At 44.2% G+C, this 26,715-nt stretch overlaps 2 protein-coding genes across 5 annotated transcripts in view; one reads left to right on the forward strand and one right to left on the reverse strand.

Moving 5' to 3' along the window:
- Positions 1–515: 515 nt before the first annotated feature.
- dpcd (deleted in primary ciliary dyskinesia homolog (mouse)) lies at positions 516–21,044 on the reverse strand. Of its 3 annotated transcripts, none has more exons than XM_078565015.1 (6): positions 20,905–21,044; positions 20,052–20,102; positions 14,356–14,480; positions 14,006–14,139; positions 11,020–11,122; positions 516–953 (listed from the first exon to the last, which is right to left on the reverse strand). In XM_078565015.1, exons 1-6 carry the CDS (start codon positions 21,011–21,013, stop codon positions 849–851), a joined length of 627 nt encoding a protein of 208 aa, XP_078421141.1. In that variant the 5' UTR covers positions 21,014–21,044; the 3' UTR covers positions 516–848. The 3 variants fall into 3 exon arrangements, with proteins under 3 accessions (XP_078421141.1, XP_078421140.1, XP_078421142.1); XM_078565014.1 differs by having other exon boundaries at positions 20,052–20,132; positions 20,905–21,029; XM_078565016.1 differs by having other exon boundaries at positions 20,052–20,132; positions 20,979–20,999.
- A 1,893-nt stretch (positions 21,045–22,937) lies between these two features.
- Positions 22,938–26,715, forward strand: part of poll (polymerase (DNA directed), lambda) — a 32,200-nt gene continuing 28,422 nt past the window's right edge. The window contains exons 1-2 of one of the 2 annotated variants that reach the window (XM_078565017.1): positions 22,938–23,058; positions 24,110–24,268. In XM_078565017.1, coding sequence (XP_078421143.1) covers positions 24,154–24,268 — 115 coding nt within the window. In that variant the 5' untranslated portion in view covers positions 22,938–23,058; positions 24,110–24,153. Of the gene's footprint in view, positions 23,059–23,091; positions 23,429–24,109; positions 24,269–26,715 lie in introns of those variants that run through there. The other variant, XM_078565018.1, reaches the window with a different exon arrangement.

The following is a 26,715-nucleotide window of genomic DNA, read 5'->3' on the forward strand; positions in this document are numbered from 1 at the left end:
ACTTAACTACAGCCCATCATGCATTTTCAAAGGATGAACCTCCTAAATCAAAATCTTTCATTTTATAGATGTGCTGGGATTGGTAAATGTTGAGTTAAAGGAATAATGTGATCTGGTTATGATTGGCAGGAGGATTAACATCTGATTTTCTTCCCTTCCTGTCCTAGAGCATTGACCCATCTGGGATACAGTGCACTAACTGAGTCCTATCAGACTGTCAGGTTCAGTAACTCTCCCCTACCTCATCACCCTGATCCTCAGCATGAGAAACAAATAAAATGAATAATTTCTTAAAGGAGCTGGGACATTGAATAGTTAGAAAAAGAGAGGGAGATTCAAGGGGAAGGATATGTTAAATGTGTTTTCTCCCTTCACCCTACATTCCTCCCCCATAATGAGGCAACCATCAGTTGGTTCGCTGGAGTGTCCGAAATCAGTAGATCCCTGGAACAAAGGGCTCCTCTGCCAGTGAGACTGGCCAAGTAGAGACTGGCTAAGAGATCACACATTGCAGGTTTAGTAAAAAAAAACTTTTATTAATGTTCTGCAATTTACAGCATGACTGAGAGCTTCTTTACCCCTCCAAAGCCAATAACACCATTCCATTTAGTTTGCTATTTAACTTAAGTCCCCACTATGTTGTACACTCTGATGATCTGGGCCATGGGGCTTCATGTTTAGCAGCACAGATGGTTCTACAGTATTCGGCTCCTTTATTGTATGAAGACACCACTTCTCTCCACCACCACCCCACCCTGCTGCTTCCACTGCCTTATCCCTCAAAGTAGGATTCTGCACTGGAGTTGATTTAGACAGGTCAGAGTCTTTCAAATGATGAGTGTTCGGATTCACTGTGTTTTACATTCCACATCTCCGTCCTCAGCCACCTTCACCTTCTTCAGCTCCTGCAGCATCTCCTGTTCCAGCTGCAAGATTTCTGTCGGCTTTTTATACTGAGGGGGAAAAGAATCTCAGTTAACATATTCAAAATATTTTAAAATCTGATACGTCAACCATATTATATCTCCTATAACTTCTAAACCCCCACGATTTCAATCACATCCAAGTCTATCTCTAACAACGGCCTTATAATTTTCTTCACCAAACACACCACTTTTCTTCTGCATCCATTTTTGGGAAAATATCTTTCCCTTGCGTAACGATCAACTGCATCAACTCACCAAGGATTCTCTGACAGCACCTTCCAAACCTACAACCTCTACTACCTAGAAGAACAAGAGCAGCAGATGCATGGGAACATCGCCACCTGCAAGTTCCTCTTCTAAGTCACACTCCTGACTTGCAACTATAATTGCTGTTCCTTCACTGTTGCTGGGTCAAAATCTTGGAATTCCCTAACAGCACTGTGGGTGTACCTACACTATATGGACTGCAGCAGTTTGAGAAAACAACTCACCACCACCTTCAAGGGCAATTAGGGATGGGCAATAAAAGCTTGCCTTATAAAAGCTGCTCTAATCCCAAGAACATATAAAATAAACATCTTAACCTTTATGGCATTTGAAAAGTCAGGAAGTGAGGAAAAGGTGATGGGGTAGCTCCGTTAATTAAAGAAGTCATTAGTACAGTAGTAAGAGATTACTTTAGCTTGAAAAGCAAGATGTAGAATCAGTTTGGGTAGAGATAAAGCATAAGAAAAGTAAGAGGTCACTTGGAGTAGTTAATAGGCCCCCTAATAGTAATTACATTGTAGGACAGAGAGTACAAGAAGAAATAAATGGGGCTTGTAAGAAAGGTACCGCAATAATCATCGGTGATTTTAATCTACATGTAGATTGGGGAAATCAGATTGGCAAACGTAGCCTGGAAAGAGTTCATAGAGTGTATTCAGCACAATTTCTTAGAGCAGTACATTCTAGAGCCAACCAGAGAACAGCATATTCTAGACCTGGTATTACGCAATGAGACAGGATTAATCAATAACCTCATGGTAAAAGAACCTCTGGGCGACAGCAATCATAACATGATAAAATTTCACATTCAGTATTCCATCATACTCCTGACTTGTGCCTTGTAGATGGTGGACAGGTTTTGGGGAGTCAGGAGGTGAGTTACACGTTGCACAATTCCTAGCCTCTGACCTACTCTTGTAGCCACAGTATTTATATGGTTAGTGCAGTTCAGTTTCTGATCAATGGTAATTCCCCAGGATGTTGACATTGGAGGATTCACTGATGCTAATGCCATTGAACATCAAGGGGCGATGGTTGGATTCTCTCTTGGAGATGGTCATTTGTCTGACACTTGTTTGGTGCGAATGTTACTTGCCACTTGTCAGCCCAAGCCTGGATATTGTCCAGGTCTTGCTGCATTTGGACAAAGACTGCTTCAGTATCTGAGGAGTCGCAAATGGTGTTGAACGTCGTGCAATCATCAGCGAACATCCCCACTTCTGACCTTACGATGGAAGGAGGTCATTGATGAAGCAGCTGAAGATGGTTGGGCCGAGGACACTACCCTGAGGAACTCTTGCAATGATGTCCTGCAGCTGAGATGACTGGCAACCACAACTATCTTCCTTTGTGCTAGGTATGACTCCAACCAGTGGAGAGTTTTCCCCTGATTCCCATTCCAGTTTTGCTGGGCTCCTTGATACCACACTCGGTCAAATGCTGCCTTGATGTCAAGGGCAGTCACTCTCACCTCACCTCGGGAGTTTAGCTCTTTTGTCCATGTTTGAACCAAGGCTGTAATGAGGTCAGGGCCTGAGTGGCCCTGGCGGAACCCAAACTGGGCGTCAGTGAGCAGGTTATTGCTAAGCATGTGATGCTTGATAGCACTATTGGTAATCCCTTTCATTACTTTACTGATGATGGAGAGCAGACTGATGGGACAGTAATTGACCGGGTTGGATTTGTCCTGCTTTTTGTGTACAGGACATACTTGGGCAATTTTCCTCATAGCTAGGTAGATTCCAGTGTTGCTAGCAGCGCAGCAAGTTCTGGAGCACAAGTCTTCAGTACTATTGCCAGAATGTTGTCAGGGCCCATAGCCTTTGCAGTATCCAGTGCCTTCAGCCGTTTCTTGATATCACGTGGAGTGAATCGAATTGGCTGAAGACTGGCCTCTGTGATGCTGGGGACCTCCGGAGGAGGTTGAGGACCTCCAGAGGAGGCTGAGGACCTCCAGAAGAGGCTGAGGACCTCCAGAGGAGGCTGAGGACCTCCAGAGGAGGCTGAGGACCTCCAGAGGAGGCTGAGGACCTCCAGAGGAGGCTGAGATGGATCATCCACTTGGGCACTTCTGGCTGAATATTGTAGCACTATCTTTTGCAATGAAGTGCTGGGCTCCTCCCTCATTGAGGATGGGGATGTTTGTGACGCCTCCTCCTCCAGTGAATTGTTTAATTGTCCACCACCGTTCACGACTGGATGTGGCAGGACTGAAGAGCTTAGGTCTGATCCGTTGGTTGTGGGATCGCTTAGCCATACCTATCACGAGTAGTCCTGTGTTACAGCTTCGCCAGGTTGACACCTCACTTTTAGGTCTGCCTGGTGCTGCTCCTGCTCCTGGCATGCCCTCCTGCACTCTTCATTGAACCAGGGTTGATCCCCTGGCTTGATGGTAATGGTAGAGTGGGGAATATGCCAGGCCATGAGGTTACAGATTGTTTTCAAGTACAATTCTGCTGCTGCTGATGGCCCACAGCGCCTTGTGGATGCCCAGTCTTGAATTGCTAGATCTGTTCAAAATCTATCCCATTTAGCACGGTGGTGGTGCCACACAACACGATGGAGGGTATCCTCAATGTGAAGGCCGGTCTTCGTCTCCACAATGACTGTGCGGTGGTCGCTCCCATCGATACTGTCATGGACAGATGCATCTGCAGCAGGCAGGTTGGTGAGGATGAGGTCAAGTATGTTTTTCCCTCGTTGGTTCCCTCACCACCTGCCGCAGACCCAGTCTAGCAGCTATTTAGGACTTGGCCAGCTCGGTCAGTAGTGGTGCTACCGAGCCACTTGGTGATGGACACTGAAGTCCCCCACCCAGAGTACATTCTGCACCCTTGCCATCCTCAGTGCTTCCTCCAAGTGGTGTTCAACATGGGGGAGCACTGATTCATCAGCTGAGGGAGGACGATATGTGGTGATCAGCAGGAGGTTTCCTTGCCCATATTTGACCTGATGCCATGAGACTTCATGGGGTCCAGAGTCAATGTTGAGGGCTCCCAGGGCAACTCCCTCCTGACTGTATACCACTGTGCCGCCACCTCTGCTGGGCCTGTCTTGTCAGTGGGACAGAGCACACCCAGCGATGATGATGGTGGTATCTGGGACATTGTCAGGTATGCTTCTGTGAAGATGCCTATGTCAGGCTGTTGCTTGATTAGTCTGTGAGCTCTCCCAATTCTGGCACGAGCCTCCAGATGTTAGTAAGGAGGACTTTGCAGGGTCGACAGGGTTGAGATTGCTGTTGTCGTTTCCGGTGCCTTGGTCAATGCCTGGTGGTCCGTCCAGTTACATTCCTTTTTTGTGACTTTGTAGCGGTTTTTTACAATTGAGTGTCTCGCTATGCCATTTCAGAGGGCATGTAAGAGTCAACCACATTGCTGTGGGTCTGAAGTCGTGTGTAGGCCAGACCAGGTAAGGACGACAGATTTCCTTCCCTAAAGGACATTAGTGAACCAGATGGGTCTTTACAACAATCAACAATGGTTCCATGGTCACCATTAGACTTTTAATTCCAGATTTTTATTGAATTCAAATTCCACCATCTGCCATGGCGGGATTCAAACCCAGGTCCCCAGAGCATTACTCTAGGTCTCTGGATTATTGTCCAGCAACAATACCACTGCACCATCGCCAAAAGGACTTATATAGGTTAAGTGAGTCGGCAAAATTTGGCAGATGGAGTATAATGTAGGAAAATGTGAACTTGTCCACTTTGGCAGGAAGAATATAAAAACAGTATACTATTTACAGTAGAGATTGAGAACTCGTTGGTACAGAGGGATCTGGGTGTCCTAGTACATGAATCACAAAAAGTTAGTATGCAGGTACAGCAAGTGATTAGGAAGGCAAGTGCCATGTTGGTGTTATTGCAAGGGGATTGGAATATATAAGTCGGGAAGTTTTACTGGAGCCGTACAGGGCCTCGGTGAGGCCACATGTGGAATAGTGTACACAGTTTTGGTCTCCTTATTTGAAAAAAGATATAATTGCGTTCGAAGCAGTTCAGAGAAAGTTCACTTGACTCATTCCTGGGATGAGCATCCGAATTAGGAGCAAGAGTAGGCCACTCAGCCCCTCAAGCTTGCTCAGCCATTCAATAAGATCATGGTCGATCAGATTGTAACCTCAGACCCACATTCCTGCTTACTCCTGATTACCACTTGCCCCCCTGTTAATCAAGAATCTACCTAGCTCTGCCTTAAAAATATTCAAAGACTCTGCTTCCACTGCCTTTTAAGGAAGAGTTCCAAAGATTCTCAACTCTCAGAAAAAACTTCTGCTCATCTCTGTCTTAAATGAGCGACCCCTTTATTTTTGAACAGTGATCCCAAGTTCTAGATTCTCCCACAAGAGGAAACATCCTCTTCACATCCACCCTGTCAAGACCCCTCAGGATCTTAAAGGTTTCAATCAATTTGCCTCTTAACCCTTCTAAATTCGAGTGGATACAAGCCTACCCTGTCCAGCCTTTCCTCATAAGACAACCCATCCATTCCTGGTATTAGTCTAGTAAACCTACTCTGAACTGCTTCTAATGCATTTACACCTTTCTTTAAATAAGGAGACCAGTACTGTACACAATACTCCAGATGTGGTCTCACCAATGCCCTGTACAACTAAGGAATAACCCTTCCTACAATAAATGATAGCATTCTATTAGCTTTCCTAATTACCTGCTGTACCTGCATACTAACCTTTTGTGATTCATGCACTAGGACACCCACATCCCTCTGAATCTCAGAGCTCTGCAATCTCTCACCATTTAGGTAAGAATAATTTTTATTCTAGCTGCCAAAATGAATGACGTCATATTTTCCCACATTATACAAATGCAAGGTGAGAAAAAACTTTTTCACACAGCGAATAGTTAGGGTTTGGAATGCACCACCTGGAAGTGTGGTGGAGGCAGGTTCAATTGAGGCATTCAAGAGGGCATTGGATCGTTATTTAGGGGAGGCGGTGGCATAGTGGTTTTGTCACTGGACTAGTAGACACCCAGGGTAATGCTCTGGGGACCAGGGTTCGAATCCCATCATGGCAGATGGTGAAATTTGAATTCAATAAAAATCTGGAATTAAAAAAAAGTCTGATTGATGACCATGGAACCATTGTCGATTGTTGTAAAAACCCATCTGGTTCACTAATGTCCTTCAGGGAAGGAAATCTGCCATCCTTACTTGGTCTGGCCTACATGTGACTCCAGATCCACAGACTCTTAACTGCCCTCTGAACAAGGGTAATTGGGGATGGGCAATAAATGCTGGCCTAGCATTCCCATGAACGAAGATTTTTTAAAAATTTAAATAGAAACAACGTGCAGGGTTAAGGAGATTGGCACTAAGTTAAAATGCTCAGAGAGCTGGTGCAGACACAATGGGCCAGATGACCTCCTGCGATTCTGTGATCCTCCATTTGCCAGATCTTTGCCTCCTTAGATCCTCTTCACAATTTACTTTCCTACTCATCTTTGTGTCGTCAGCAAATTTAGTAACCATTCCTTCGGTTCCTTCATCCAAGTCATTTATATAAATTGTAAAATGTTGATCCCTGTGGCACACCACTCGTCACATCCTGCCAACCAGAAAAAGACCCATTTATGCCAACTCTCTGCTTCCCGTTAGCTAGCCAATCTTATATGGCAATATGTTATCCCCTACACCATGAGCTTTGATTTTTCTGCAATAATCTTTGATGTGGCACTTTATCAAATGCCTTCTGGAAATCTAAGTACAGTACATCCACCGCTTCCCCTTTATCCACAGCACATGTGACTCCTTCAAACTCCAATAAATTGGTTAAATATGATTTCCCTTTTACAAAACCACATTGACTCTGCCTGATTACCTTGAATTTGTCTAAGTGCCCTGCTACCATATCTTCAATAATAGCTTCTAACATTTTCCCAATGACAGATGTTAGGCTAGCTGGCCTATAGTTTCCTACTTTCTGTCTCCCTCCCTTTTTGAATAAAGGAGTTATATGTGCTATTTTCCAATCAAATAGAACTTTCCCAGAATCTAGGGAATTTTGGAAAATTAAAACCAGTGCATCAACTATCTCACTAGCCACTTCTTTCAAGACCTTAGGGTGAAGTCCATCCAGACCTGGGGATTTGTCAGCCCGCAGCCCCAACCATTTACTCAATACCACTTTGCTTGTGATTGTAATTTTCCCCGAGTTCCTCCCTCCCTTCCATTTCCTGATTTACAGCTGCTTCTGGGATATTGCTTGTGTCCTCTATAGTGAAGACCGAAGCAACATGCCTGTTTAATTCATCCACCATCTCCCTACTTTCCATTATCAATTGCCCAGACACACTCTTTAGGACCAATGCTCACTTTGTTAACTCTAATCTTATTTAAATATCTATAGTAACTATTATCCCTCTTTATATTACTAGCTAGCTTTCTCTCATACTCTAATTTTTCCCTCCTTATTAATTTTCCTGTCATTCTTTGCTATGTTTTATATTCTTTCCAATCTTCTGACCTGCAACCCATCTTTGCATAATTTTATGCCTTTTCTTTAATTTTAATACTGCCTTTAACTTTTTTAGTTAACCACGGATGGTGGAATTTTTTTCTCCCTTTGGAATGTATTTATTCTGTGTATTCTGAAATATCCCTTTAAATGTCTCCCACTGAACTTCTTTGACATATCCCTTAACCTAATTTGCCAGTTCACTTTAGCTAGCTCTGCTTTCATGCCCTCATAATTGTCCTTATTTAAGTTTAAAATACTAGTCTTGGATGCACTCATTTCTCCCTCAAAATGAAATCATATTATGATCGCTGCTACCTAGGGGTGCCTTCACTAGGAGGTTATCAATTAATCCTATCTCGTTGCTCAATACCAGGTCTAGTATAGCCTGCTCTCTGGTTGACTCCAGAACGTGTTCTAAGAAACTATCCCGAAAACATTCTATGAACTCATCTACACTACCTTTGCCCATCTAATTTTTCCAGTCAATATGTAGATTAAAATCCCCCATGATTATTGCTGTACCTTTCTGGCAAGCTCCCATTATCTCTTTTTTTTACACTCTGTCCTACTGCGTAGTTACAATTAGGGGGCCTGCACACCACTCCTACAAGTGTCTTCTTACCTTTATCATTCCTCATCTCAACCCAAACCGCTTCTACATCCTGGTTTCCTGAACTTTGGTCATCCATCTCTAATGTGCTAATACCATCATTCATTAAGAGCCACCACTCCGCCTTTTCCTAACTTCCTGTCCTTCCTAAATGTCACATACCCGTCAATTTTCAGATCCCATTCTATGTCTTTCTGTAGCCATGTCGGTAATGACCATCAGATCGTACCGACTTATTTCTATTTGCGCTATCAGTTCATCTGTTTTATTTTGAATGCTACGTATTTAAATAGAGCCTTTAGTTTTGTACCTTTATTATTTTTGTAGCGTCTAGCCTTATCTGCTGATTTACTCTTAGAATTGTACTCTGTCCCTTCCTGTCACAGTTTATCATTTCCCATAATGATACCTGTCTCTCTTGCCTTGTCTCTACTCTTTGGTTTACCATATTTTCCCAACTTTGATCCCTTGCCCTCACTATTCAGTTTAAAACCCTCTCTACTTCCCTAAGTAGGCAGTTTGCGAGATCACCAACCCCAGCATGGTTCAGGTATAGACCGCCCCAACGGTACAGATCCCATTTTCCCCAATACTGGTGCCAGTGCCCCACAAACTGAAACCCACTTTTCTCAAACCAGTCTTTGAGCCACACATTCATTTCTCTAATTTGTCCTATGCCAATTTGCTCATGGCTCAGGTTATAATACAGATATTATTACCTTTAAAGGTTCTGCTTCTTAATTTGGTGCGTAGCTCGTCATACTGATTATGCAGAGCCTCCTTCCTCTTCCTGCCTAAGTCATTGGTACTTACATGGACCACAACCACTGGATCCTACCCCACCCACTGCAAGTTCCTCTCCAGCCCTGAGCAGATGTCCATCTCCAACAAGAGAGAATCTAACCATCGCCTCTTGACGTTCAGTGACATTACCATCACTGAATTCCCCACCATCAACATCCTGGGGGTTGCCATTGATGAGAAACTGAACTGGATTAGCCATATAAATACTGTGGCTACAAGAGTAGGTCAGAGCTAGGAATCCCGCGATGTGTAACTCACGTCCTGACTCCCCAAAGCCTGTCCGTCATCTACAAGGCACAAGTCAAGAGTATGATGGAACACTCCCCATTTGCCTGAATTAGTGCAGCTCCCACAACACTCAAGAAGCTTGACACCATCCAGGACAAAGCAGCCCGCTTGACGGCACCACAGCCACAAACATTCACTTCCTCCACCACCCACGCACAGTAGCAGTATTGTGTATACTATCTACAAGATGCACTGCAGGAATTCACGAAGGCTTCTTCGACAGCACCTTCCAAACCCACAACCACTATCACCTAGAAGGACAAGGGCAGCAGATAGATGTGAACACCACCGCTTGGAAGTCCCACTCCAAGCCACTCACCATCCTGACTTGGAAATATATCGCCGTTCCTTCACTGTCGCTGGGTCAACATCCTGGAACTTCCTTCCTAACAGCACTGTGGGCGTACCTACACAACATGGACCGCAGTGGTTCAAGAAGGCATCTCACCACCACCTTCTCAAGGGCAATGAGGGATGGGCAATAAATACAGGCCCAGCCAGCGAACTCCACATCCCATGAATGAATAAAAATAAGAAGCCTGGCGCCAGGCAGGCAACAAAGCCTTATGTTATGAGGAAAGGTCAAACAGGTTGGGACTATACGCAATGGAGTTTAGCAGAGACATTGAAACATATAAGATCCTGAGGGGTGTTGATAGGGTGGATACAGGGAGGATGTTTCCTCTTCTTGGGCAAACTAGAATTAGGAGACACAGTTTAAGAATGAGTTCTCCCTTTTAGGACGGAGATGAGGAGATTTTTTTTCTCTGAGGGTTGTTATTCTGCTCCCCAGAAAGCAGTGGAAGCTGGGTCATTGAATTTATTCAAAGCACAGTTGGACAGATTTTTGATAGACAAGGGAGTCAAGGATAATTGAGGGCAGACAGGAAAGTGGAGTTGAGACCACAAATAGATCAGCCATGATCTTATCAAATGGCAGAGCAGGCCTGAAGGGCCAAATGGCCTACTGCTCCTAAGTCCTATGTTCCTCCATGCACCATTATAATTCTTCTTATCCATTCAAGGGATCTGGGCGTTGCTGGCTGGACCAGCATTTATTGCCTACCCCCTAATTGCCCTAAAGAAGGTGGTGGTGAGCTGCCGTCTTGAACTGTTGCAGTCCATGTGGTGTAGGTACACCCACAGTGCTGTTAGGGAGGGAGTTCCAGGATTTTGACCCAGCGACGGCGAAGGAACGACGATATATTCCCAAGTCAGGATGGTGAGTGACTTGGAGGGGAACTTCCAGGTGGTGGTGTTCCCATGTGTCTGCTGCCCTTGTCCTTCTAGATGGTTGTGGATTTGGAAGGTGCTGTCTCAGGAGGTTTGGTGAGCACCTTCCAAAGCCATAACCACCCATAATTACACAACCATTGGTCCACTTCCCTCATCTCCACCTTTGATGGGCAGGTTTCAGCAAAACCCATATTCTTTCCCATCCTGATCATTTTTCCTGCACTGGCTTCCGTTACATTCCCTCAAACCCAAGGGGTGCAGGCTTAAGTGCACCTGACACAATAGGTTTAAAAATTATCAAATCTGGCTGGACCACATTAAGCACCATCAGGCATCAATGATGTGCAGCCACACTCTCCACTTGCCCTCTCTACCAGGTACGGTACAGAAAACAAAAGTACTCACAGTGATGATAAGGGTGTTGTTGGCATGTGTGAAGCTGAGCGCTGAACTATCCAGGGGCAAATTGCACCGGTCCATGTCTGGAATGTTAAACTTCTTGTAATACCTGGACAGAGCAAGAGGGAGCCCAGGTCAGCTTCAACGCCACATCTTACATTTATACAATGTTATTAACATACAAATAAGAACAAACGTGTGTAAATCATACCTTTCATGTTCACATGATGTCCCCATAGCGTCTCATAATCAATAAATTATTGAATTGTAGTCACTGCTGTCATGTAGGAAATTCAACAACCATAAGATGTAGGAGCAGTAGGCCATTCAGCCCATTGTGTCTGCTCCGCCATTCAATGAGATCATGGGTGATCTGATAATCCTCAACTCCACTTTCCTGCCTTTTCCCCATAACCCTTGATTCCCTTACTGATTAAAAATCTGTCTATCTCAGCCTTGAATATACTTAACGACCCAACCTCTACAGCTTTCTTCGGTAAAGAATTCCACAGATTGACTACCTTCAGAAGAAATTCCTCTTCATCTCTGTTTTAACTGGGTAACCCCTTATTCTGAGATTATGCCCTCTGGTCCTAGACCCTCCCACAAAGGGAAACAACCTCTCAGCATCTGCCCTCACAAGCCCCCTGAGAATCTTATATGTTTCAATAAGGTCGCCTCTCATTCTTCTAAACTCCAATGAGTACAGGCCCAACCTGCTCAACCTCTCCTCATAAGAAAATCCCTCCATACCTGGGATCAAGCTAGTGAACCTTCTCTGGACTGCCTCCAATGCCAGTATATCATTCCTTAGATAAGGGGACCAAAATTGTTCACAGTATTCGAGGTGTGGTCTGACTAGTGCCTTCTATAGTTTCAGCAAGACTTCCCTATTTTTATACTCCATTCCCTTTGAAATAAAGGCCAACATTCCATTTGCCTTACCTATTACCTGTTGAACTTGTATGTTAGATTTTTGTGATTCATGCACAAGGACTCCCAAATCTCTCTGTGCTGCAGCCTTCTGCAGTCTTTCTCCATTTAAATATTCAACTCCTCTATTCTTCCTGCCAAAGTGCATAACCTCACATTTTCCCACATTATATTTCATCTGCCAAGTTTTTGCCCATTCACTTAACCTATCTATATCCCTCTGTAGACTTTGTGTCATCCTCACCACTTGCCTTCCCGCCTATTTTTGTGTCATCCGCAAACTTTGCGATAGTACATTCACTTCCCTCATCTAAGTCATTAATATATATTCTAAATAATTGAGACCCCAGCACTGATCCCTGTAGCATTCCACTAGTTACAGATTGGCGTGCCGAAAATGGCCCCTTATCCCAACTCTCTGTCTTCTATTAGTTAGCCAATCCTCTATTCATGCTAATATACTACCCCCAACACCATGGGCTCTTATCTTATTAAGTAGCCTCATGTGCGGTACCTTATTGAACGCCTTTTAGGAATCCAAATATATTACATCTACTGGTTCCCCTTTATCTAAGGAATGATGTACTGGCATTGGAGGCAGTCCAGAGAAGGTTCACTAGCTTGATCCCAGGTATGGAGGGATTTTCTTATGAGGAGAGGTTGAGCAGGTTGGGCCTGTACTCATTAGAGTTTAGAAGAATGAGAGGCGACCTTATTGAAACATATAAGATTCTTAGGGGGCTTTACTTGTTACCTCCTCAAAGAATTCTAATAACTTTGCTAAGCATGATTTCCCCTTCATGAAGCCATGCTGACTCTGCTTGATCAGATTATGTATTTCTAAATGCCCTGCTATTACATCCTTTATAATAGACTCCAACATTTTCTCAATGACAGATGTTAAGCTAACTGGCCTTTAGTTACTTGTTTTTTGTCTCCCTCCCTTTTTGAATAAGGGTGTTACATTGGCTGTTCTCCAATCCTCTGGGACTTTTCCAGAATCTAAGGATTCTTGGAAGATTACTACCAGTGCATCCACTATCACTGTACACTGTAATCACATTAAAGCTACTTCCTTTAATATCCATCCAGCCCATCAGGTCCAGGGGACTTATCGGCCTTTAGCCCCATTAGTTTCCCTAGTACTTTTTCCTCTTGTGATAGTTATTGTATTTATTTCCTCCCCCACTTTTGCCCCTTGATTTAGTATGTTTGGAATGCTATTAGGATCTTCTACCGTGAAGATTGAAGCAAAGTGTTTATTCAATTCCTCTGCGATTCCCTAGTTCCCCATTATTATTTCCCCAGCTTCATTCTCTAAGGGTCTTATGTTCACTATGGCCTCTCTCTTCCTTTTTATATATTTAAAGAAGCGCTTACTGTCCATTTTTATATTACTTGCTTGTTTACCCTCAAAGTTTATTTTCTCCCTCTATTTTTTCTTGTCATCTTTTGTTGACCACCTTGTTCACCTGCCCTGCCACCTTCAAGGACCTGTGGACATGCACCTCAAGGTCTCTCACTTCCTCAACCCCTCTCAGTAATTTCCTGTTTATTGAATATTCCCTTTCTTTGTTTGCCCTCCCCAACTGCATTATCTCACACTTTTCCAGATTGAATTCCATTTGCCACTTCTCCATCCACTCAACCAAACCATTGTTGTCATTCTGGAGTTGACAGCTGTCCTCTTCACTATCAACTACATGACCAATTTCTGTGTCGGCAAGTACTGGTTGGGTCAGATTGCCGGTTTCTGTGTCATATATTCCAAGTAATTCCACAACTGGGCTCACATGAAGAACAGGCTATTGGATGAGCTTTGGCAAGGAGCCTGTGCCTGTGGAACCTGTAACCAATCAGGATCAGCACCATCTAACAAGGGTTTGATGGAGGGGGAGGAACTGACAAAAGGAATCTCTTGAGTGAAAACAAAAAAAAAAATTGGAAAATTAAAAATAAAAAGAGAAAATGTGGAAACATACAACTGGTTCACAGGTTTCTCAAAGAGGACACAAAGCCCTAAGCACAGAACTTTCATCCGAAATTTAAAACAAATTACTTTTTGTTGGATGTCCTCACAATGCAACATCTCTGGTCTGGGTCAATCGTGGCACTGTAGACATTTTTGGGGTATGGCAGATTTCGGATCCTCCACTGGAAGCTCGTCTTGGTGTCTTTCCTTGTGAAAATAGGCTGCAATAAGTTTTAAAATGATATACAAGTGTTAACGTATCAGCAGACATCATAACAACATATTTTTCAAGTCAGAAGTCAACTATCAGTGCACCAAACTCAGTCACGTAAGTAATCAATAAGTATGCACTCATCCACCAAGGAGGTATACCCACTTAATTAAATCCATAGAACTTAAACATATGTCATTTATGTTTCTTGTTTAAATCTACTTACATTGCTGCTGCTTTCCTGTATCAGCTGCTGCTCCAGGCTCCCGACTGCTCCAGGAAATGTTTCCCCCACCTCGACCTGCCACGGACTCCGGGATCCCAGTTGACTCTTCTGCCTCCACTTTCTGACTATGAGCATAAAAGAGCCTTAATGTGATCGATATATAAACCAACAAATGAAATATACTGCATGTAACATCCTAAGGAACCCTGCAAATTGTTAAAAAAACAGACCTCTGTATTTACAGGCTTTTTTTTTTCATATTCGTCCATGGGATGTGGGCTTCGCTGGTTAGGCCAGCATTTATTGCTCATCCCCAATTGCCCTTGAGAAGGTGGTGGTGAGCTGCTTTCTTGAACTGCTGCAGTTCATGTTGTGTAGGTACACCCACAATGCTGTTAGGGAGGGAGTTCCAGGATTCTGACCCAGCGGCAGTGAAGGAACGGTGATATATTTCCAAATCAGGATGGTGTGTGGCTTGGAGGGGAACTTCCAGGTGGTGGTATTCCCAAGTATCTGCTGCCCTTGTCCTTCTAGACTGTAGTGGTTGTGGTTTTGGAAGGTGCTGTTGAAGGAGTCTTGGTGAGTTTCTGATGTGCATCTTGTAGATGGTACACTGCTGCCACTATGCGTCAGTGGTGGAGGGAGTGAATGTTTGTGGATGGGGTGCTAATCAATCAGCCTGCTTTGTCCTGGATGGTGTCAAGCTTCTTGAGTGTTGTGGGAGCTGCACTCATCCAGGCAAATGGAGAGTATTTCAACACACTCCTGTGCCTCGTAGAAGGTGGACAGGCTTTGGGAGTCAGGAGGTGAGTTTCTCATCGCAGGATTCCTAGCCTCTGACCTGCTCTTGTAGCCACAGTATTATTATAGCTAGTCCAGTTCAGTTTCTGGTCAATGGTAACCCCAGGATGTTGATAGTGGGGGATTCAGTGATGGTAATGCCATTGAATGTCAAGGGGCATTGGTTAGATTGTCTCTTGGCGGAGATGGTCATTGCCTGACACCTGTGTGGCACAAATGTTACTTGCCACTTGTCAGCCCAAACCACATTTTGAGTACTATGTACAATTGGTCTCCTTATTTAATGAAGGATGTAAATGCATTGGAAGCAGTTAAGAGAAGGCTTACTAAACTAATACCTGGATTAGGTAGGTTGTCTTATGAGGAAAGGTTTGGACAGGCTAGGCTTGTATCCACTGGAGTTTAGAAGAATAAGAGGCGATTTGATTGAAACATCAAGATCCTGAGGGGTCTTGACAGGGTGGATATGGAGAGGGTGTTTCCTATTGTGGGAGAATCTAGTATTAGGGGCCACTGTTTAAAAATAAGGAGTCCCCCATTTAGTACAGAGATGAGGAAACATTGTGTCTCTTGTTGGGTTGATTGTCTTTGGAACTCTCTTCCTCAAAAGTCTTTGAATATTTTTAAGGCAGAGCTAGATAGATTGTTGATAAGCAAGCGGGAGATGAAAGGTTATCAGGGGTAGGTGGGAATGTAGAGTTGAGGTTACAATCGGATCAGCCATGATATTATTGAATGGCGATGCAGGCTCAATGGGCTGAGTGGCCTACTTCTGCTCCTAATTCACATGTTCAAATGCTTACTCTGTATCTAACCACATGCTGTACTTAACTTTAGTGACACTAAATATCCAAAACAGAAGTGCTTCCTTCCTAAGCACTAATCCAAAAATCACAAAAAAAAACCCCAAAATATCTAATTTTTAAAAAATGTTTGCCAAATGTTGTCAAATTTAATCACACAGACCTGAGCACTGGGAAAAGACAAGAATGAATTGACACCTCAGCACAAACGATTCTTCTGAATAAAAACTTGTCAGAGTGTAGCCATCAAGGTTGACCGTGTTTATAGTCGGGGATTCCTCCAAATAAAAGGTGTGGCATGGGCCCCAGTTATGCCTGTCTCTTTATGGGGTATGTGGAACATTTCTTGTTCCAGTCCTACTCAGGCCCTCTTCCACAACTCTTTTTTCAGTACATCGATAACTGTTTCGCTGCCTCTTCATGTTCTCGTCTGGACCTGGAAAAATTTATCAATTTTGCTTCCAATTTCCACCCCTCCATCACTTTCACATGGTCTATCTCTGACATTTCCCCTCCCTTCCTTGACCTGTCTCAATTTCTGTTGATAGCCTGTTCACCAATATTCATTACAAGCCCAATGACTCCCACAGCTACCTTGACTACAGCTCCTCACACCCTGCTTCCTGTAAGGACTCCATCCCATTCTCTCAGTTCCTTCGCCTGCATCGCATCTGTTCCAATGATGCCACTTTTCAAAACAGTGCTTCTGACATGTCTTCCTTCTCCCTTAGCTGAGGTTTACCACCCACGGTGGTTGACAGGGCCCTCAACCGTGTCTGACCCGTCTCCTGCGTCTCTGCCCTCACACCTTCTTCTCCCTCTCAGAAACATGATAGGGTCCCCCTTGTCCTCACTTTTCACCCCACCAGCCTTCGCATTCAAAGGGTCATCCTCCACTATTTTCGCCAACTCCAGCATGATGCCACTACCAAACACATCTTCCCTTCACCCTCCACTGTCGGCAATTCGTCGTGACCGTTCCCTCTGGGACACCCTGGTCCACTCCTCCATCACCCGGAACACCTCAACCCCCTCCCACAGCACCTTCCCATGCAATCACAGAAGGTGCAAAACCTGCCCCTTTACTTCCCCCCTCCTCACCGTCCAAGGGCCCAAACACTCCTTTCATGTGAAGCAGCAGACTAGGTGACCGCTTTGCGGAACACCTTCGGTCTGTCTGCAAGCATAACACAGACCTTCCTGTCGCTTGCCATTTCAACACTCCACCCTGCTCTCATGCTCACATGTCCGTCCTTGGCCCGCTGCAATGTTCCAGTGAAGCTCAACGCAAACTGGAGGAACAGCACCTCATCTTCCGATTAGGCACTTTACAGCTTTCCGGAGTTAACATCGAGTTCAACAACTTCAGATCATGAACTCTCTCCTCCATCCCCAACCCTTTTTGGTCCCTCTTTTTTCTTTATTCGATTTTATTTTTTAATTTTGTTTTCCACTTATTTTCATTATTTTTAAAATTTATTTCCATTTTTATTCATTGTTTTATCCCCAGCTTTTAGCCTATTTTCGATCTTTTTTCCCACCACTGTCCCCTCCCCTCACTCCACCCCCACTAGGGCCATCTGTCACTTTCCAGAGTGCTTACCCTGGTCCAGCCATTATCACATTCTACTTTCCACTCTTAATGTCACCATTAGCACCTCCCTTAGCCTGGTCTATCACTATTAACAACCCTTTGACCTTTTGCTTATGACATCTTTTGCAATTTCTCCTTTGCCTCCACCTATCGCTAGCCTACTATCCAGCTTCACCTGTTCCACCCGGCTTAATCAGTATATATTTCACCACATTTCTATTTGCCATTAGATCTGAAGAGTCATACAGACTCAAAAAGTTAACTGTCTTTCTCTCCACAGGTGCTGTCAGACCTGCTGAGTTTTTCCAGCATTTTTTGTTTTTGTTTGTGACCGTGTTTACTGCCCATTCTGACAGGGTGATGGGGAGCCTTCTTGAACTGTGGCAGTCTGTGTGGTGACGATGCTCCCACAATGGGACGGAGTGTTCCAAGATATTGTCCCAGTGAGGGGACAGGCAAAATATGTTCAAGTCAGTCCATTGTGCCACTTGGAGGTGGTGGTGCCCTGAGAGGTCAACGACAGCCCCAGAATATCACCGCTTTTTAAGTGAGGATCCTTGGTCTATCTATCTTCAACTTCTTCACTAATTACCTTCCCACCATCAAAAGGTCAGGAACAGAGCTGCTTACTGTTATGACCACAGCTGATGTTAATTGCTGCGCAAACCAAATCCCACAGGGAAACTTGGCTTACAGGCCATACCTTTTTTTTTGTATTCTGAAAACAAGAAGTAAACGTACTAATCTCAGCAGCAAGAAGTCCTGTAACACATTTGGGATTTTAAAAATTGAGCAGTTTTATTAACAAAAAGAAAAGAAAACTTAAGTACACAAGCTTACAGTTACACAGTTAAAATTAGTCTTAAAAAATATTCCCCCAAAAGACTCCCTTATTTGGTCAGACTCACAAGTAAACGCCTTCCAGGCAACACTCCATTATAGATGTTTAACTATAAAAATCCAGCAATATTAACCAAGGCAAACTGCTGTAGCTTTAATAAAGGCATATCACATGCCTCAAACTCTCTTCCAGACTGTGGAAATCCAAAACTTCACAGCAAGACTGCTTATTGTAACCCAAGACTTTTCTTGCTTGACTGGATGGCTGATTCAAACTACATCATTTCCCAGCCTAGTGCTGTTTGCAGGAGATCTTCCTCACACAGCCAATAGCCCACAGCTACAACTAACAGCTCCCTTAAGTTCGCCACAGTAACTCTAAAAATACTTCTTTCCCCCTTTCATCAGTTCCATTGTTCTCACACCTCTTCCAAATATAAAATCTTTCATGTTTCTATTTTGTTTCAGCTTTTGGGTCAATAAAATATTATATATCTGCTTCTATTTACCAATGGAACTTCTGCAAGATGAAACATGTCTCTCATTACCTCTGACTTTCCTTTGATATTCAAACAAACTCTCGACTTTCTGAAATTGCAAATATTGGATCCAACCTATTCGCTTGTATCTCAAACTCCTTACAATACCTTATTACAAATGCGCAGACCTAACGCCTCTACCCTTTCAGGTATTAAACCACCCAGACAACCTATCTTCTAGTAACCTTTCCCCAGCTTAATTAAATCATCTGCACAAACACAGAAACAGCCTTTTCCACAGAACACCACAATATTCCCAAAAATATTTTAAAATAACATACATTCTCACATTTCTTAAGAATCAATTGGTCTGCTGCATTCACAACGTTTCTGAATGAAGAAAAATAAGTTGTCCTTGCTGGCCTACGGCAGGACCAGGATAACAGTCAGGCATGGGCAGAAAAGTGGCAGGTAACATTTGTGCCATGGATGCGCCCTGGAATGATCACCTCCAACAGGCAAAATCTTAGCTATTACCCTTCGACTTTCAACAGCACCATCATTAATGAGTTCGACAATACCCCATCCAACAACACGGGGATCCCACTGACCAGGAGGTAAACAGGACTAGCTATATTAATACGGGATACTTTGTGACACACAGCTCACCTTCGGACCCCCTCAAAGCTGACCCACCATCTACAAGGGCCAAATCAGGAGTGTGCTAGGATTTTCAATGTTTGCCAAGTTACTTCAACATCACTCCACTCCCTGTGACTTCTCCCACCAAGAACAGTAATATTGTGGAAGCACCATCGCCTCCAAATTTCTCTCCATCCTGACATGGGCATTTGTTACCATTTCTTTGTCACTGGACTAGGATCCTGGAATTTCCTAGCCAACACCATTGTGGACTCAGTGGTTCAAAGAGAAGGTCCATCAACACCATAAGGACAGAGTGGGATGGCCAAAAAATTGCAGACTTGCCCTTGACAGCAAACTCCCAAGGACAAATTTAAAAAAAAAGTTCATGCAAAATTTCCTTCTGTTCTATTTTGATGTGCTTTTTATTTCTAATGGCTGATTAATATAGTTTGCTAAAGAAATATAAAACAAATCCAACATACCAACATACTGTTACAGGAAGTTAAAGCCTGCAGTAAGCGATGTGGTCCTTACCCATGAGTTGGTCGTTGGAGACTTCATGCTCTTCTACCATTTCATTGCCATCTGGAAACAAATAATGTACTTTCCTCTTACCTTGTCAGGGGTGAGGGGGTAACAAAGAGAGATACAATCAGAGTCACGTTAGGAGTCAGAATTACAATCAACTTGGTCACACGCTGCAAAATTACATACGTTTTGTCAATCATCAGTGTTACAGATTAAATCTTAAACCTTATTGATTGCCTGCCAACCCCAACCTTGGCATGCATTCCATGGCAAGAACATAAGAAATGGGAGCAGGAGTGGGCCATTCAAGTCCACTCCACCATTCAATGAGATCACGGCTGATGATCTACTTCAACAACATTTTCCTGCACTATCCCCGTATCCCTTGATGCTTTAATATGTAGAAATCCATCGATCTCAGTCTTGAAGACACTCAGTGACTTCCACCACCTTCTGGAGCAGAGAATTCCGAAGATTCACCACCCTCTGAAGAATTTCTTCCTCATCTAAGTCCTAAATGGCTGTTCTGAGATTGTATTCTTTGGTTCTATGACACCCACCCCCCCCCCCCTTATTCTTTCTGCATTTGTAAGAAATAGTTTATTTCCTGATGCCTCAACCGAGTCCCTTTGTCTGTACTCTTCTCTCCATTACACTCTAACATGACATTGCTTACCTACTTGCAGAGTTTGCACCATATACCGTTCCCAAGCACCAACACCTCTCCCTCTCTAACAGCCTGTTTAAACACTCTCTGACCCATGCTCTTTCCATCTCGACGCTTCCACTCAGTCACTCTCTCTTTCTTTCTCTCTCCCTTCCCCGGAGGCCGACCACAGCCTCGGGGCCCTGGGCTCACCGTCCTGCACCACCGCTGTTTTCTTCGCTCCCCTCAGACTCTCCAGCCAACTCTGCGCCGCCATCTTACTGCACCTGCCCGGTCTCCATGGCAACCGTAGGCAGCCCATACGTCACTCACTCTCCCCGCCCATCGACCCTGTGACCCCCCCCGGCGCGGCCTCAGTGACGTCACTGCACTGATTTAGTCAAAGTTTTAATGGAAATCCAATTGCTTCGATTTTATTTGTGTCGGCGGTGATTATAAATATTCTTTTATTATCAATAATAATGACAAATATTATTCCATCAATTTTGTTCATTGATTTAAAAAAAACAAGCCGGAAATGACAGGCTGTATTTAAATCCATTTCCGGCGCGGGGTGAGTGATCAGAAATCTAAAAATTTTCCAGCCGCTTTAACTGGGTTTAAAAATCTGCAAAATTCCCGTTATTGACTCGTTTCATTGTCACAGAATTGTTATAGCGCAGGAGGCCATTCGGCCTATCATGTCTGTACTGGCTCTCTGAATGAGTAATTTCCTCAGGGCTATTCCCCCGCAACCCTGCACAATCTCCCTTTTCGCCGAACCGTCTAATTCTCTTCTGAACGCCTCAGTTAAACCTGCTTCCATCACACTCTCAGGCAGTGCACTCCAGAGCCCCCCCCACTCTCAGGCAGTGCACTCCAGAGCGCCCCCCCACCCCCCCCCCCCCACCCCCCAACTCTCAGGCAGTGCACTCCAGAGCCCCCCCCCCCCCCCCCCCCGCACTCTCAGGCAGTGCACTCCAGAGCCCCCCCCACACTCTCAGGCAGTGCACTCCAGAGCCCCCCCCCACACTCTCAGGCAGTGCACTCCAGAGCCCCCCCCACTCTCAGGCAGTGCACTCCAGAACCCCCCACACTCTCAGGCAGTGCACTCCAGAGCCCCCCCCACACTCTCAGGCAGTGCACTCGAGCCCCCCCACACTCTCAGGCAGTGCACTCCAGAGCCCCCCCACACTCTCAGGCAGTGCACTCCAGAGCCCCCCCACACTCTCAGGCAGTGCACTCCAGAGCCCCCCACACTCTCAGGCAGTGCACTCCAGAGCACCCCCTCCCCCCCAAAACACTCGCTGCGCCAGGAAGATTTTCCTCAAGTCGCTTTTGCTTCTTTCGCCAATTACTTTAAATCTGCACCCTCTCATTCTCGATCCTTTCACAGTTTCTCCCTGTCTACTCTGTCCAGACCCCTCACGATTTTGAATGCCTCTATCAAATCTCCTCTCAGTCCAAGGAAAACAGTCCCAACTTCCCCAATCTAGCTTCATCATAATTTCCTCATCCCTGGAACAATTCTCGTGAATCTTTCCTCCTTTATTCATTAATCACCAAGAGGATTCTATCTAATAGGATTGGGGTCCTGATTAGCTGCTTTTCTCTCAATGGGGATTGGCCTGCCACTTAATTTAAAGTCTAATAGAAGAGCGTTTGTGGGTGAAAATTTGTCTATTTACATTAACCAGTGATTTAATTGTGTGTTTGTTTCTTGCACCTAACAATAGGAACAGTTATCCTGCAGGCCAATTGCAGAAAGATTATAAATAGTTGAAGATCTCTGGTCAGTACCTCAAGGAAACGTTTATGAATTTTACACATACTGGCCAGTGCATCCTCCCCATTATTTCCTCAGTGGGAATCAAGCTATTTGCTTTTTCCATCCCTTAGCTCTGCAAAGGAATTCATTAATGCCTCCCAATAACAGTCAGGCTAAGATCAGATAACTGCGAACAAGAGTGACTAAAACTTTGTTTTAAAATTCTCAGATCAAAACAGAATGAGCTAGAAATAGCAGGTCAGACAGCATCTACAAAGAAAGAAACAGAATTAATATTTCAGGTCAATGACCTTTCAGCAGAACACTAAATCAGTATTTTGCTCATGACAGAACAGTTCTGATGTCTCATGTGAAAAATGGCACCTCCAACAGTTCAGCACTCCCTCAAATACTGCCATGAGAGGGTTGGCTTAGATTTGTGATCAAGTCCCTGGACTGGGACTTGAAACCACAACCTTCTGACTCAGTTGAGAGTGCTACCCACTGAACCATGGCTGACACCTAAAGTGAATAAATGCATGAGTAAGTTTCAGAAAAGTTAAATCCAGTTGCTGTTGAACCTGAAGCCACAGCACGAAGTGGGTACCAATGCTCCCAGTCTCATTCAGAGTGGTTGTGGGGGATTTCCATTGTGCTAAAATGACAAAAAAGGTATACTGATGTATTAGAGGGTTTTTTTTTTGGGCTGGGGCTGAGCGGAGGGAGCATTACCCTGTGTCGAATCACACTATAGATCATCTGAGCGCGTTTGATGCTGACACTAGGCACTTGAACGGAAGTGTTCTGTTGCCCAACATTAACATAATTCATAACGAACACAAAGCCACACACAAAGGATTAACAGTCACTGCTCCACAGTGACCTGGTGAATGAATCAGCCCAGAAGAAAGGGGAAAGTCATCCAGGAATTTCAATACCTGTCTTTATGATTCCTGCTAAAAAGTGCAGGTCAGTATTCAAATGCGATCATCAGATTAAAACACCCTAGCAGTCCAGATAGATTTAAAAAACTGGCTCTGTATGCTTTTGAGAAGTGTAGACATAGGGGAGACTTAATCACAGTCTAAAATAATGAAGGGTTTAGTTTTAACTTCAGTTAGTTATGTTGCGGAGGACCGAAGATCACGCTGTAAGTAACCCGAGAGTAGAATGCTGTTACATGTTAAATGGTTCAATTCCCAGAGAATAATGAGACCTATGGAAGAAGTTCCTGGTTCATTTGGTGAATGCTGACTCGCTCAATATCATCAAATGAGACCAGATATCAAGTCTTACAACAGGCGGGTACCAACTAACATGTGTCATGGTCAGTGTGGTCTCCTAGTGTAGTTTTGATTGCCTTAAGAAGTTGGGAGAGGAATTTTCCAGATTTCCTTTTCCTGGAATTAGTTGGATTTTTATATTGTTTTAAACCTCTCCTGGGGGAGTGGTTACATAGTTCTGGCAAGTAGGAAATGTCTTAATCCTGAAGCATTAGGAAGCTATACTAAACCAATTACCATGGGTTAGGCCTCAGCTGAAGTATTTTGTCCAAGTCTGGACACCACATTTTCGATAGGATGCAAAGAGATGAGATGGGGTATTTGAGTTTTTTCTTGTGTGGAGGTAAAATCTTGATTGTTGGAACAGGTTGGTTCACAGTTCAGCCAGACTGTGAGTCAGTTGTGCAGCGTATGGAGCTGCAGGGAATCGTAAAGGCATTTCCGAAGGTGAAACGAGCGCAGGACGCCCCGCCAGCAGCTGCCAAAGTGTCCCAGAAGAAAGCAAAGCCGGATGAAGTCTGTAAAGGTAGAACAAATTGTGACCTTCTCCCTTGTAGTGCAGATGTTGGAACAGATGGAAACTAAGCAGAATCTGGAGATGAATAATGAAAGAGATGTGTATTTATTATAGATTATCTGGTCATTATCACATTGCTGTTGGATCTTTCTGTGCACAAGTTGGCTGCCGTGCTTCCTACATTACAACAGTGATTACACTTCAAAAGCAATACATTAGCTGTAAAACACTTTGGGTCTTCCTGAAATCATGAAAGGCACTATACAATTCCAAGTATTTATTTATTTAGCATCTTAACATATCTTTCAGAAACGTGTCAAGGCACAATGCAAACCAAGCAGGCAATTTCTGCACAGAAAGATCCACCTAGAAGAACAAGGGCAGCAGATGTATGGGAACACCACCACTTGCATGAGAAGCCACACACTATCCTGACTTGGAACTATATCTCAGTTCCTTCACTGTCACTGGGTTAAAATCCTGGAACTCCCTCCTCAACATCACTGTGGGTGTACCTACACCACATGGACTGCAGTGGTTCAAGAAAGCAGCTCACCATCACCACCCCAAGAACCATAGAGAAATTATAGTGCAGAGAGGCCCTTCAGTCCATTGTGTCTGCGCTAGCCAAAAAACAGAAAAAAGAAACTAGCCGCTCATTTTTTATCCCACTTTCCAGCACCTGGTCTGTAGCCTTGCAGGTTACAGCACTTCAGGGGCAGATCCAGGTACCTTTTAAATAAGTTGAACTTTTCAGCCTCAACCACCGATTTAGGCAGTGAATTCCAGATGCCACCACCCTCTGGGTGAAAGAGTTTATCCTCATGTCCCTTCTAATCCTTCCACCAATCACCTTAAACCTGTGCCCCCCTGGTAATTGACTCCTCAGTTAGGGGAAACAGATCTTTCCTGTCTACCCTATATAGGCCCCTCATAATCTTGTATACCTCAATTAGGTCACCCCTCTGCCTCCTCTGTTCTAAGGAAAACAACCCTAGCCTATCCAATTTTTCCACATAGCTGCAATTTTCAAGCTCTGGCAATATTCTTGTAAATCTCCTCTTCTTCCACCAGAGCAATTATGTCCTTTGTGTAATGTGGTGACCAGAACTGTACACAAAATTCCAGCTGTGGCCTAACTAGCATTGTATACGGCTCTGTCATTACATCCCTGCTTTTGTATTCAATACCTCATCCCATAAAGGAAAGCATTCCATATGCTTTCTTTACCACCTTATCCACTTGTCCTGTCACCTTCAAGGACCTCTGGACATGCACTCTGAGCTCTCTCACTTCCTCAACCCCTCTCAATATCCTCCCGTTTGCCTTGTTTGCCCTCCCCAAATGCATGATCTCACACTTTTCTGGATTGAATTCCATATGCCACTTTTCCACCCACTCAACCAAACCATTGATATTATTCTGGAGAAAACAGCTATCCTTTTCACTATCAACCACACGGCCATTTTTTGTGCCATCTGCAAATTTCCCTATCATGCCTCCTACATTTAAGTCCATTCATTAATAATACAACAAATAGCAAGGGCCCCAACAGTGAGCCCTGTGGAACATCACTGGAAACCGCTTTCCATTCGCAAAAACATCCATCGACCATTACCCTTTGCTTCCAGTCACTGAGCCAATTTTGGATCCAACTCACCACCTTCCCCTGTATCCCAATTAGGGATGGGCAATAAATGCTGGCCTAGCCAGCAATGCCCACATCCAGTGAATGAATGAAAAAAAATCCCAAACAAAGAGTATTGCGGTGGTAGGCCTATTAATTTGTCCTTTGGTAGAATTTAGCTGAGTGAGAAATGTTGACCAGGATACCAGGCGAACTCCCTGCTTTTCCTCAGTCTGTCGATTTACACAAGCAAGGTCCTGATTTAACATCTCATCTGAAGGATGGCACTTCCAATAATGCTATGCCCTCAGCATTGCAGTAAGCTGCTGGATAGGATAACCCTTGCAGTGAGAGAGGGTGAGGATGGGGCCTTGGAGTTCTGTTCTCAGTCCAAGATTTAATTATTCTTCTCCCTTTCTTCACAAACTCCGACACCCAATTCCATCCAGAATCACTCTCCTGTCAAGAAGTGGGATCAGACCTGCTGCTGAACAGTGACAATCGATAATTGATTTTAGCCTCCCTTCTGGAACAATGCAGAAAGAGTTCAGTGGACAACACAGCCTACACAGCCCTGCTACAAAACACTCCCAAAATCTCCATTATAGCAAAGAAACAAAACTTGTGTGGTATCATACTACTGGGCATAATGCAAATGTTAAATTGCAGATCTCCCCTAACGTTGCTGCTGGTAAGTCAGAGGAATGTTTCTGATTCCTCACTTTGTTATCATAGAATCTTACAGCACAGATGGAGGCCATTCAGCCCATCATGCAGTGCTGTCTCTTGCAAAAACTGTCCAATTTGGTCCCACAGCTTTTTCCCCTTA

The sequence above is a fragment of the Cetorhinus maximus genome, chromosome 20 (genome assembly GCF_964194155.1).
Source record: "Cetorhinus maximus chromosome 20, sCetMax3.hap1.1, whole genome shotgun sequence".
In the NCBI taxonomy this organism is placed as follows: Eukaryota; Metazoa; Chordata; class Chondrichthyes; order Lamniformes; family Cetorhinidae; genus Cetorhinus; species Cetorhinus maximus.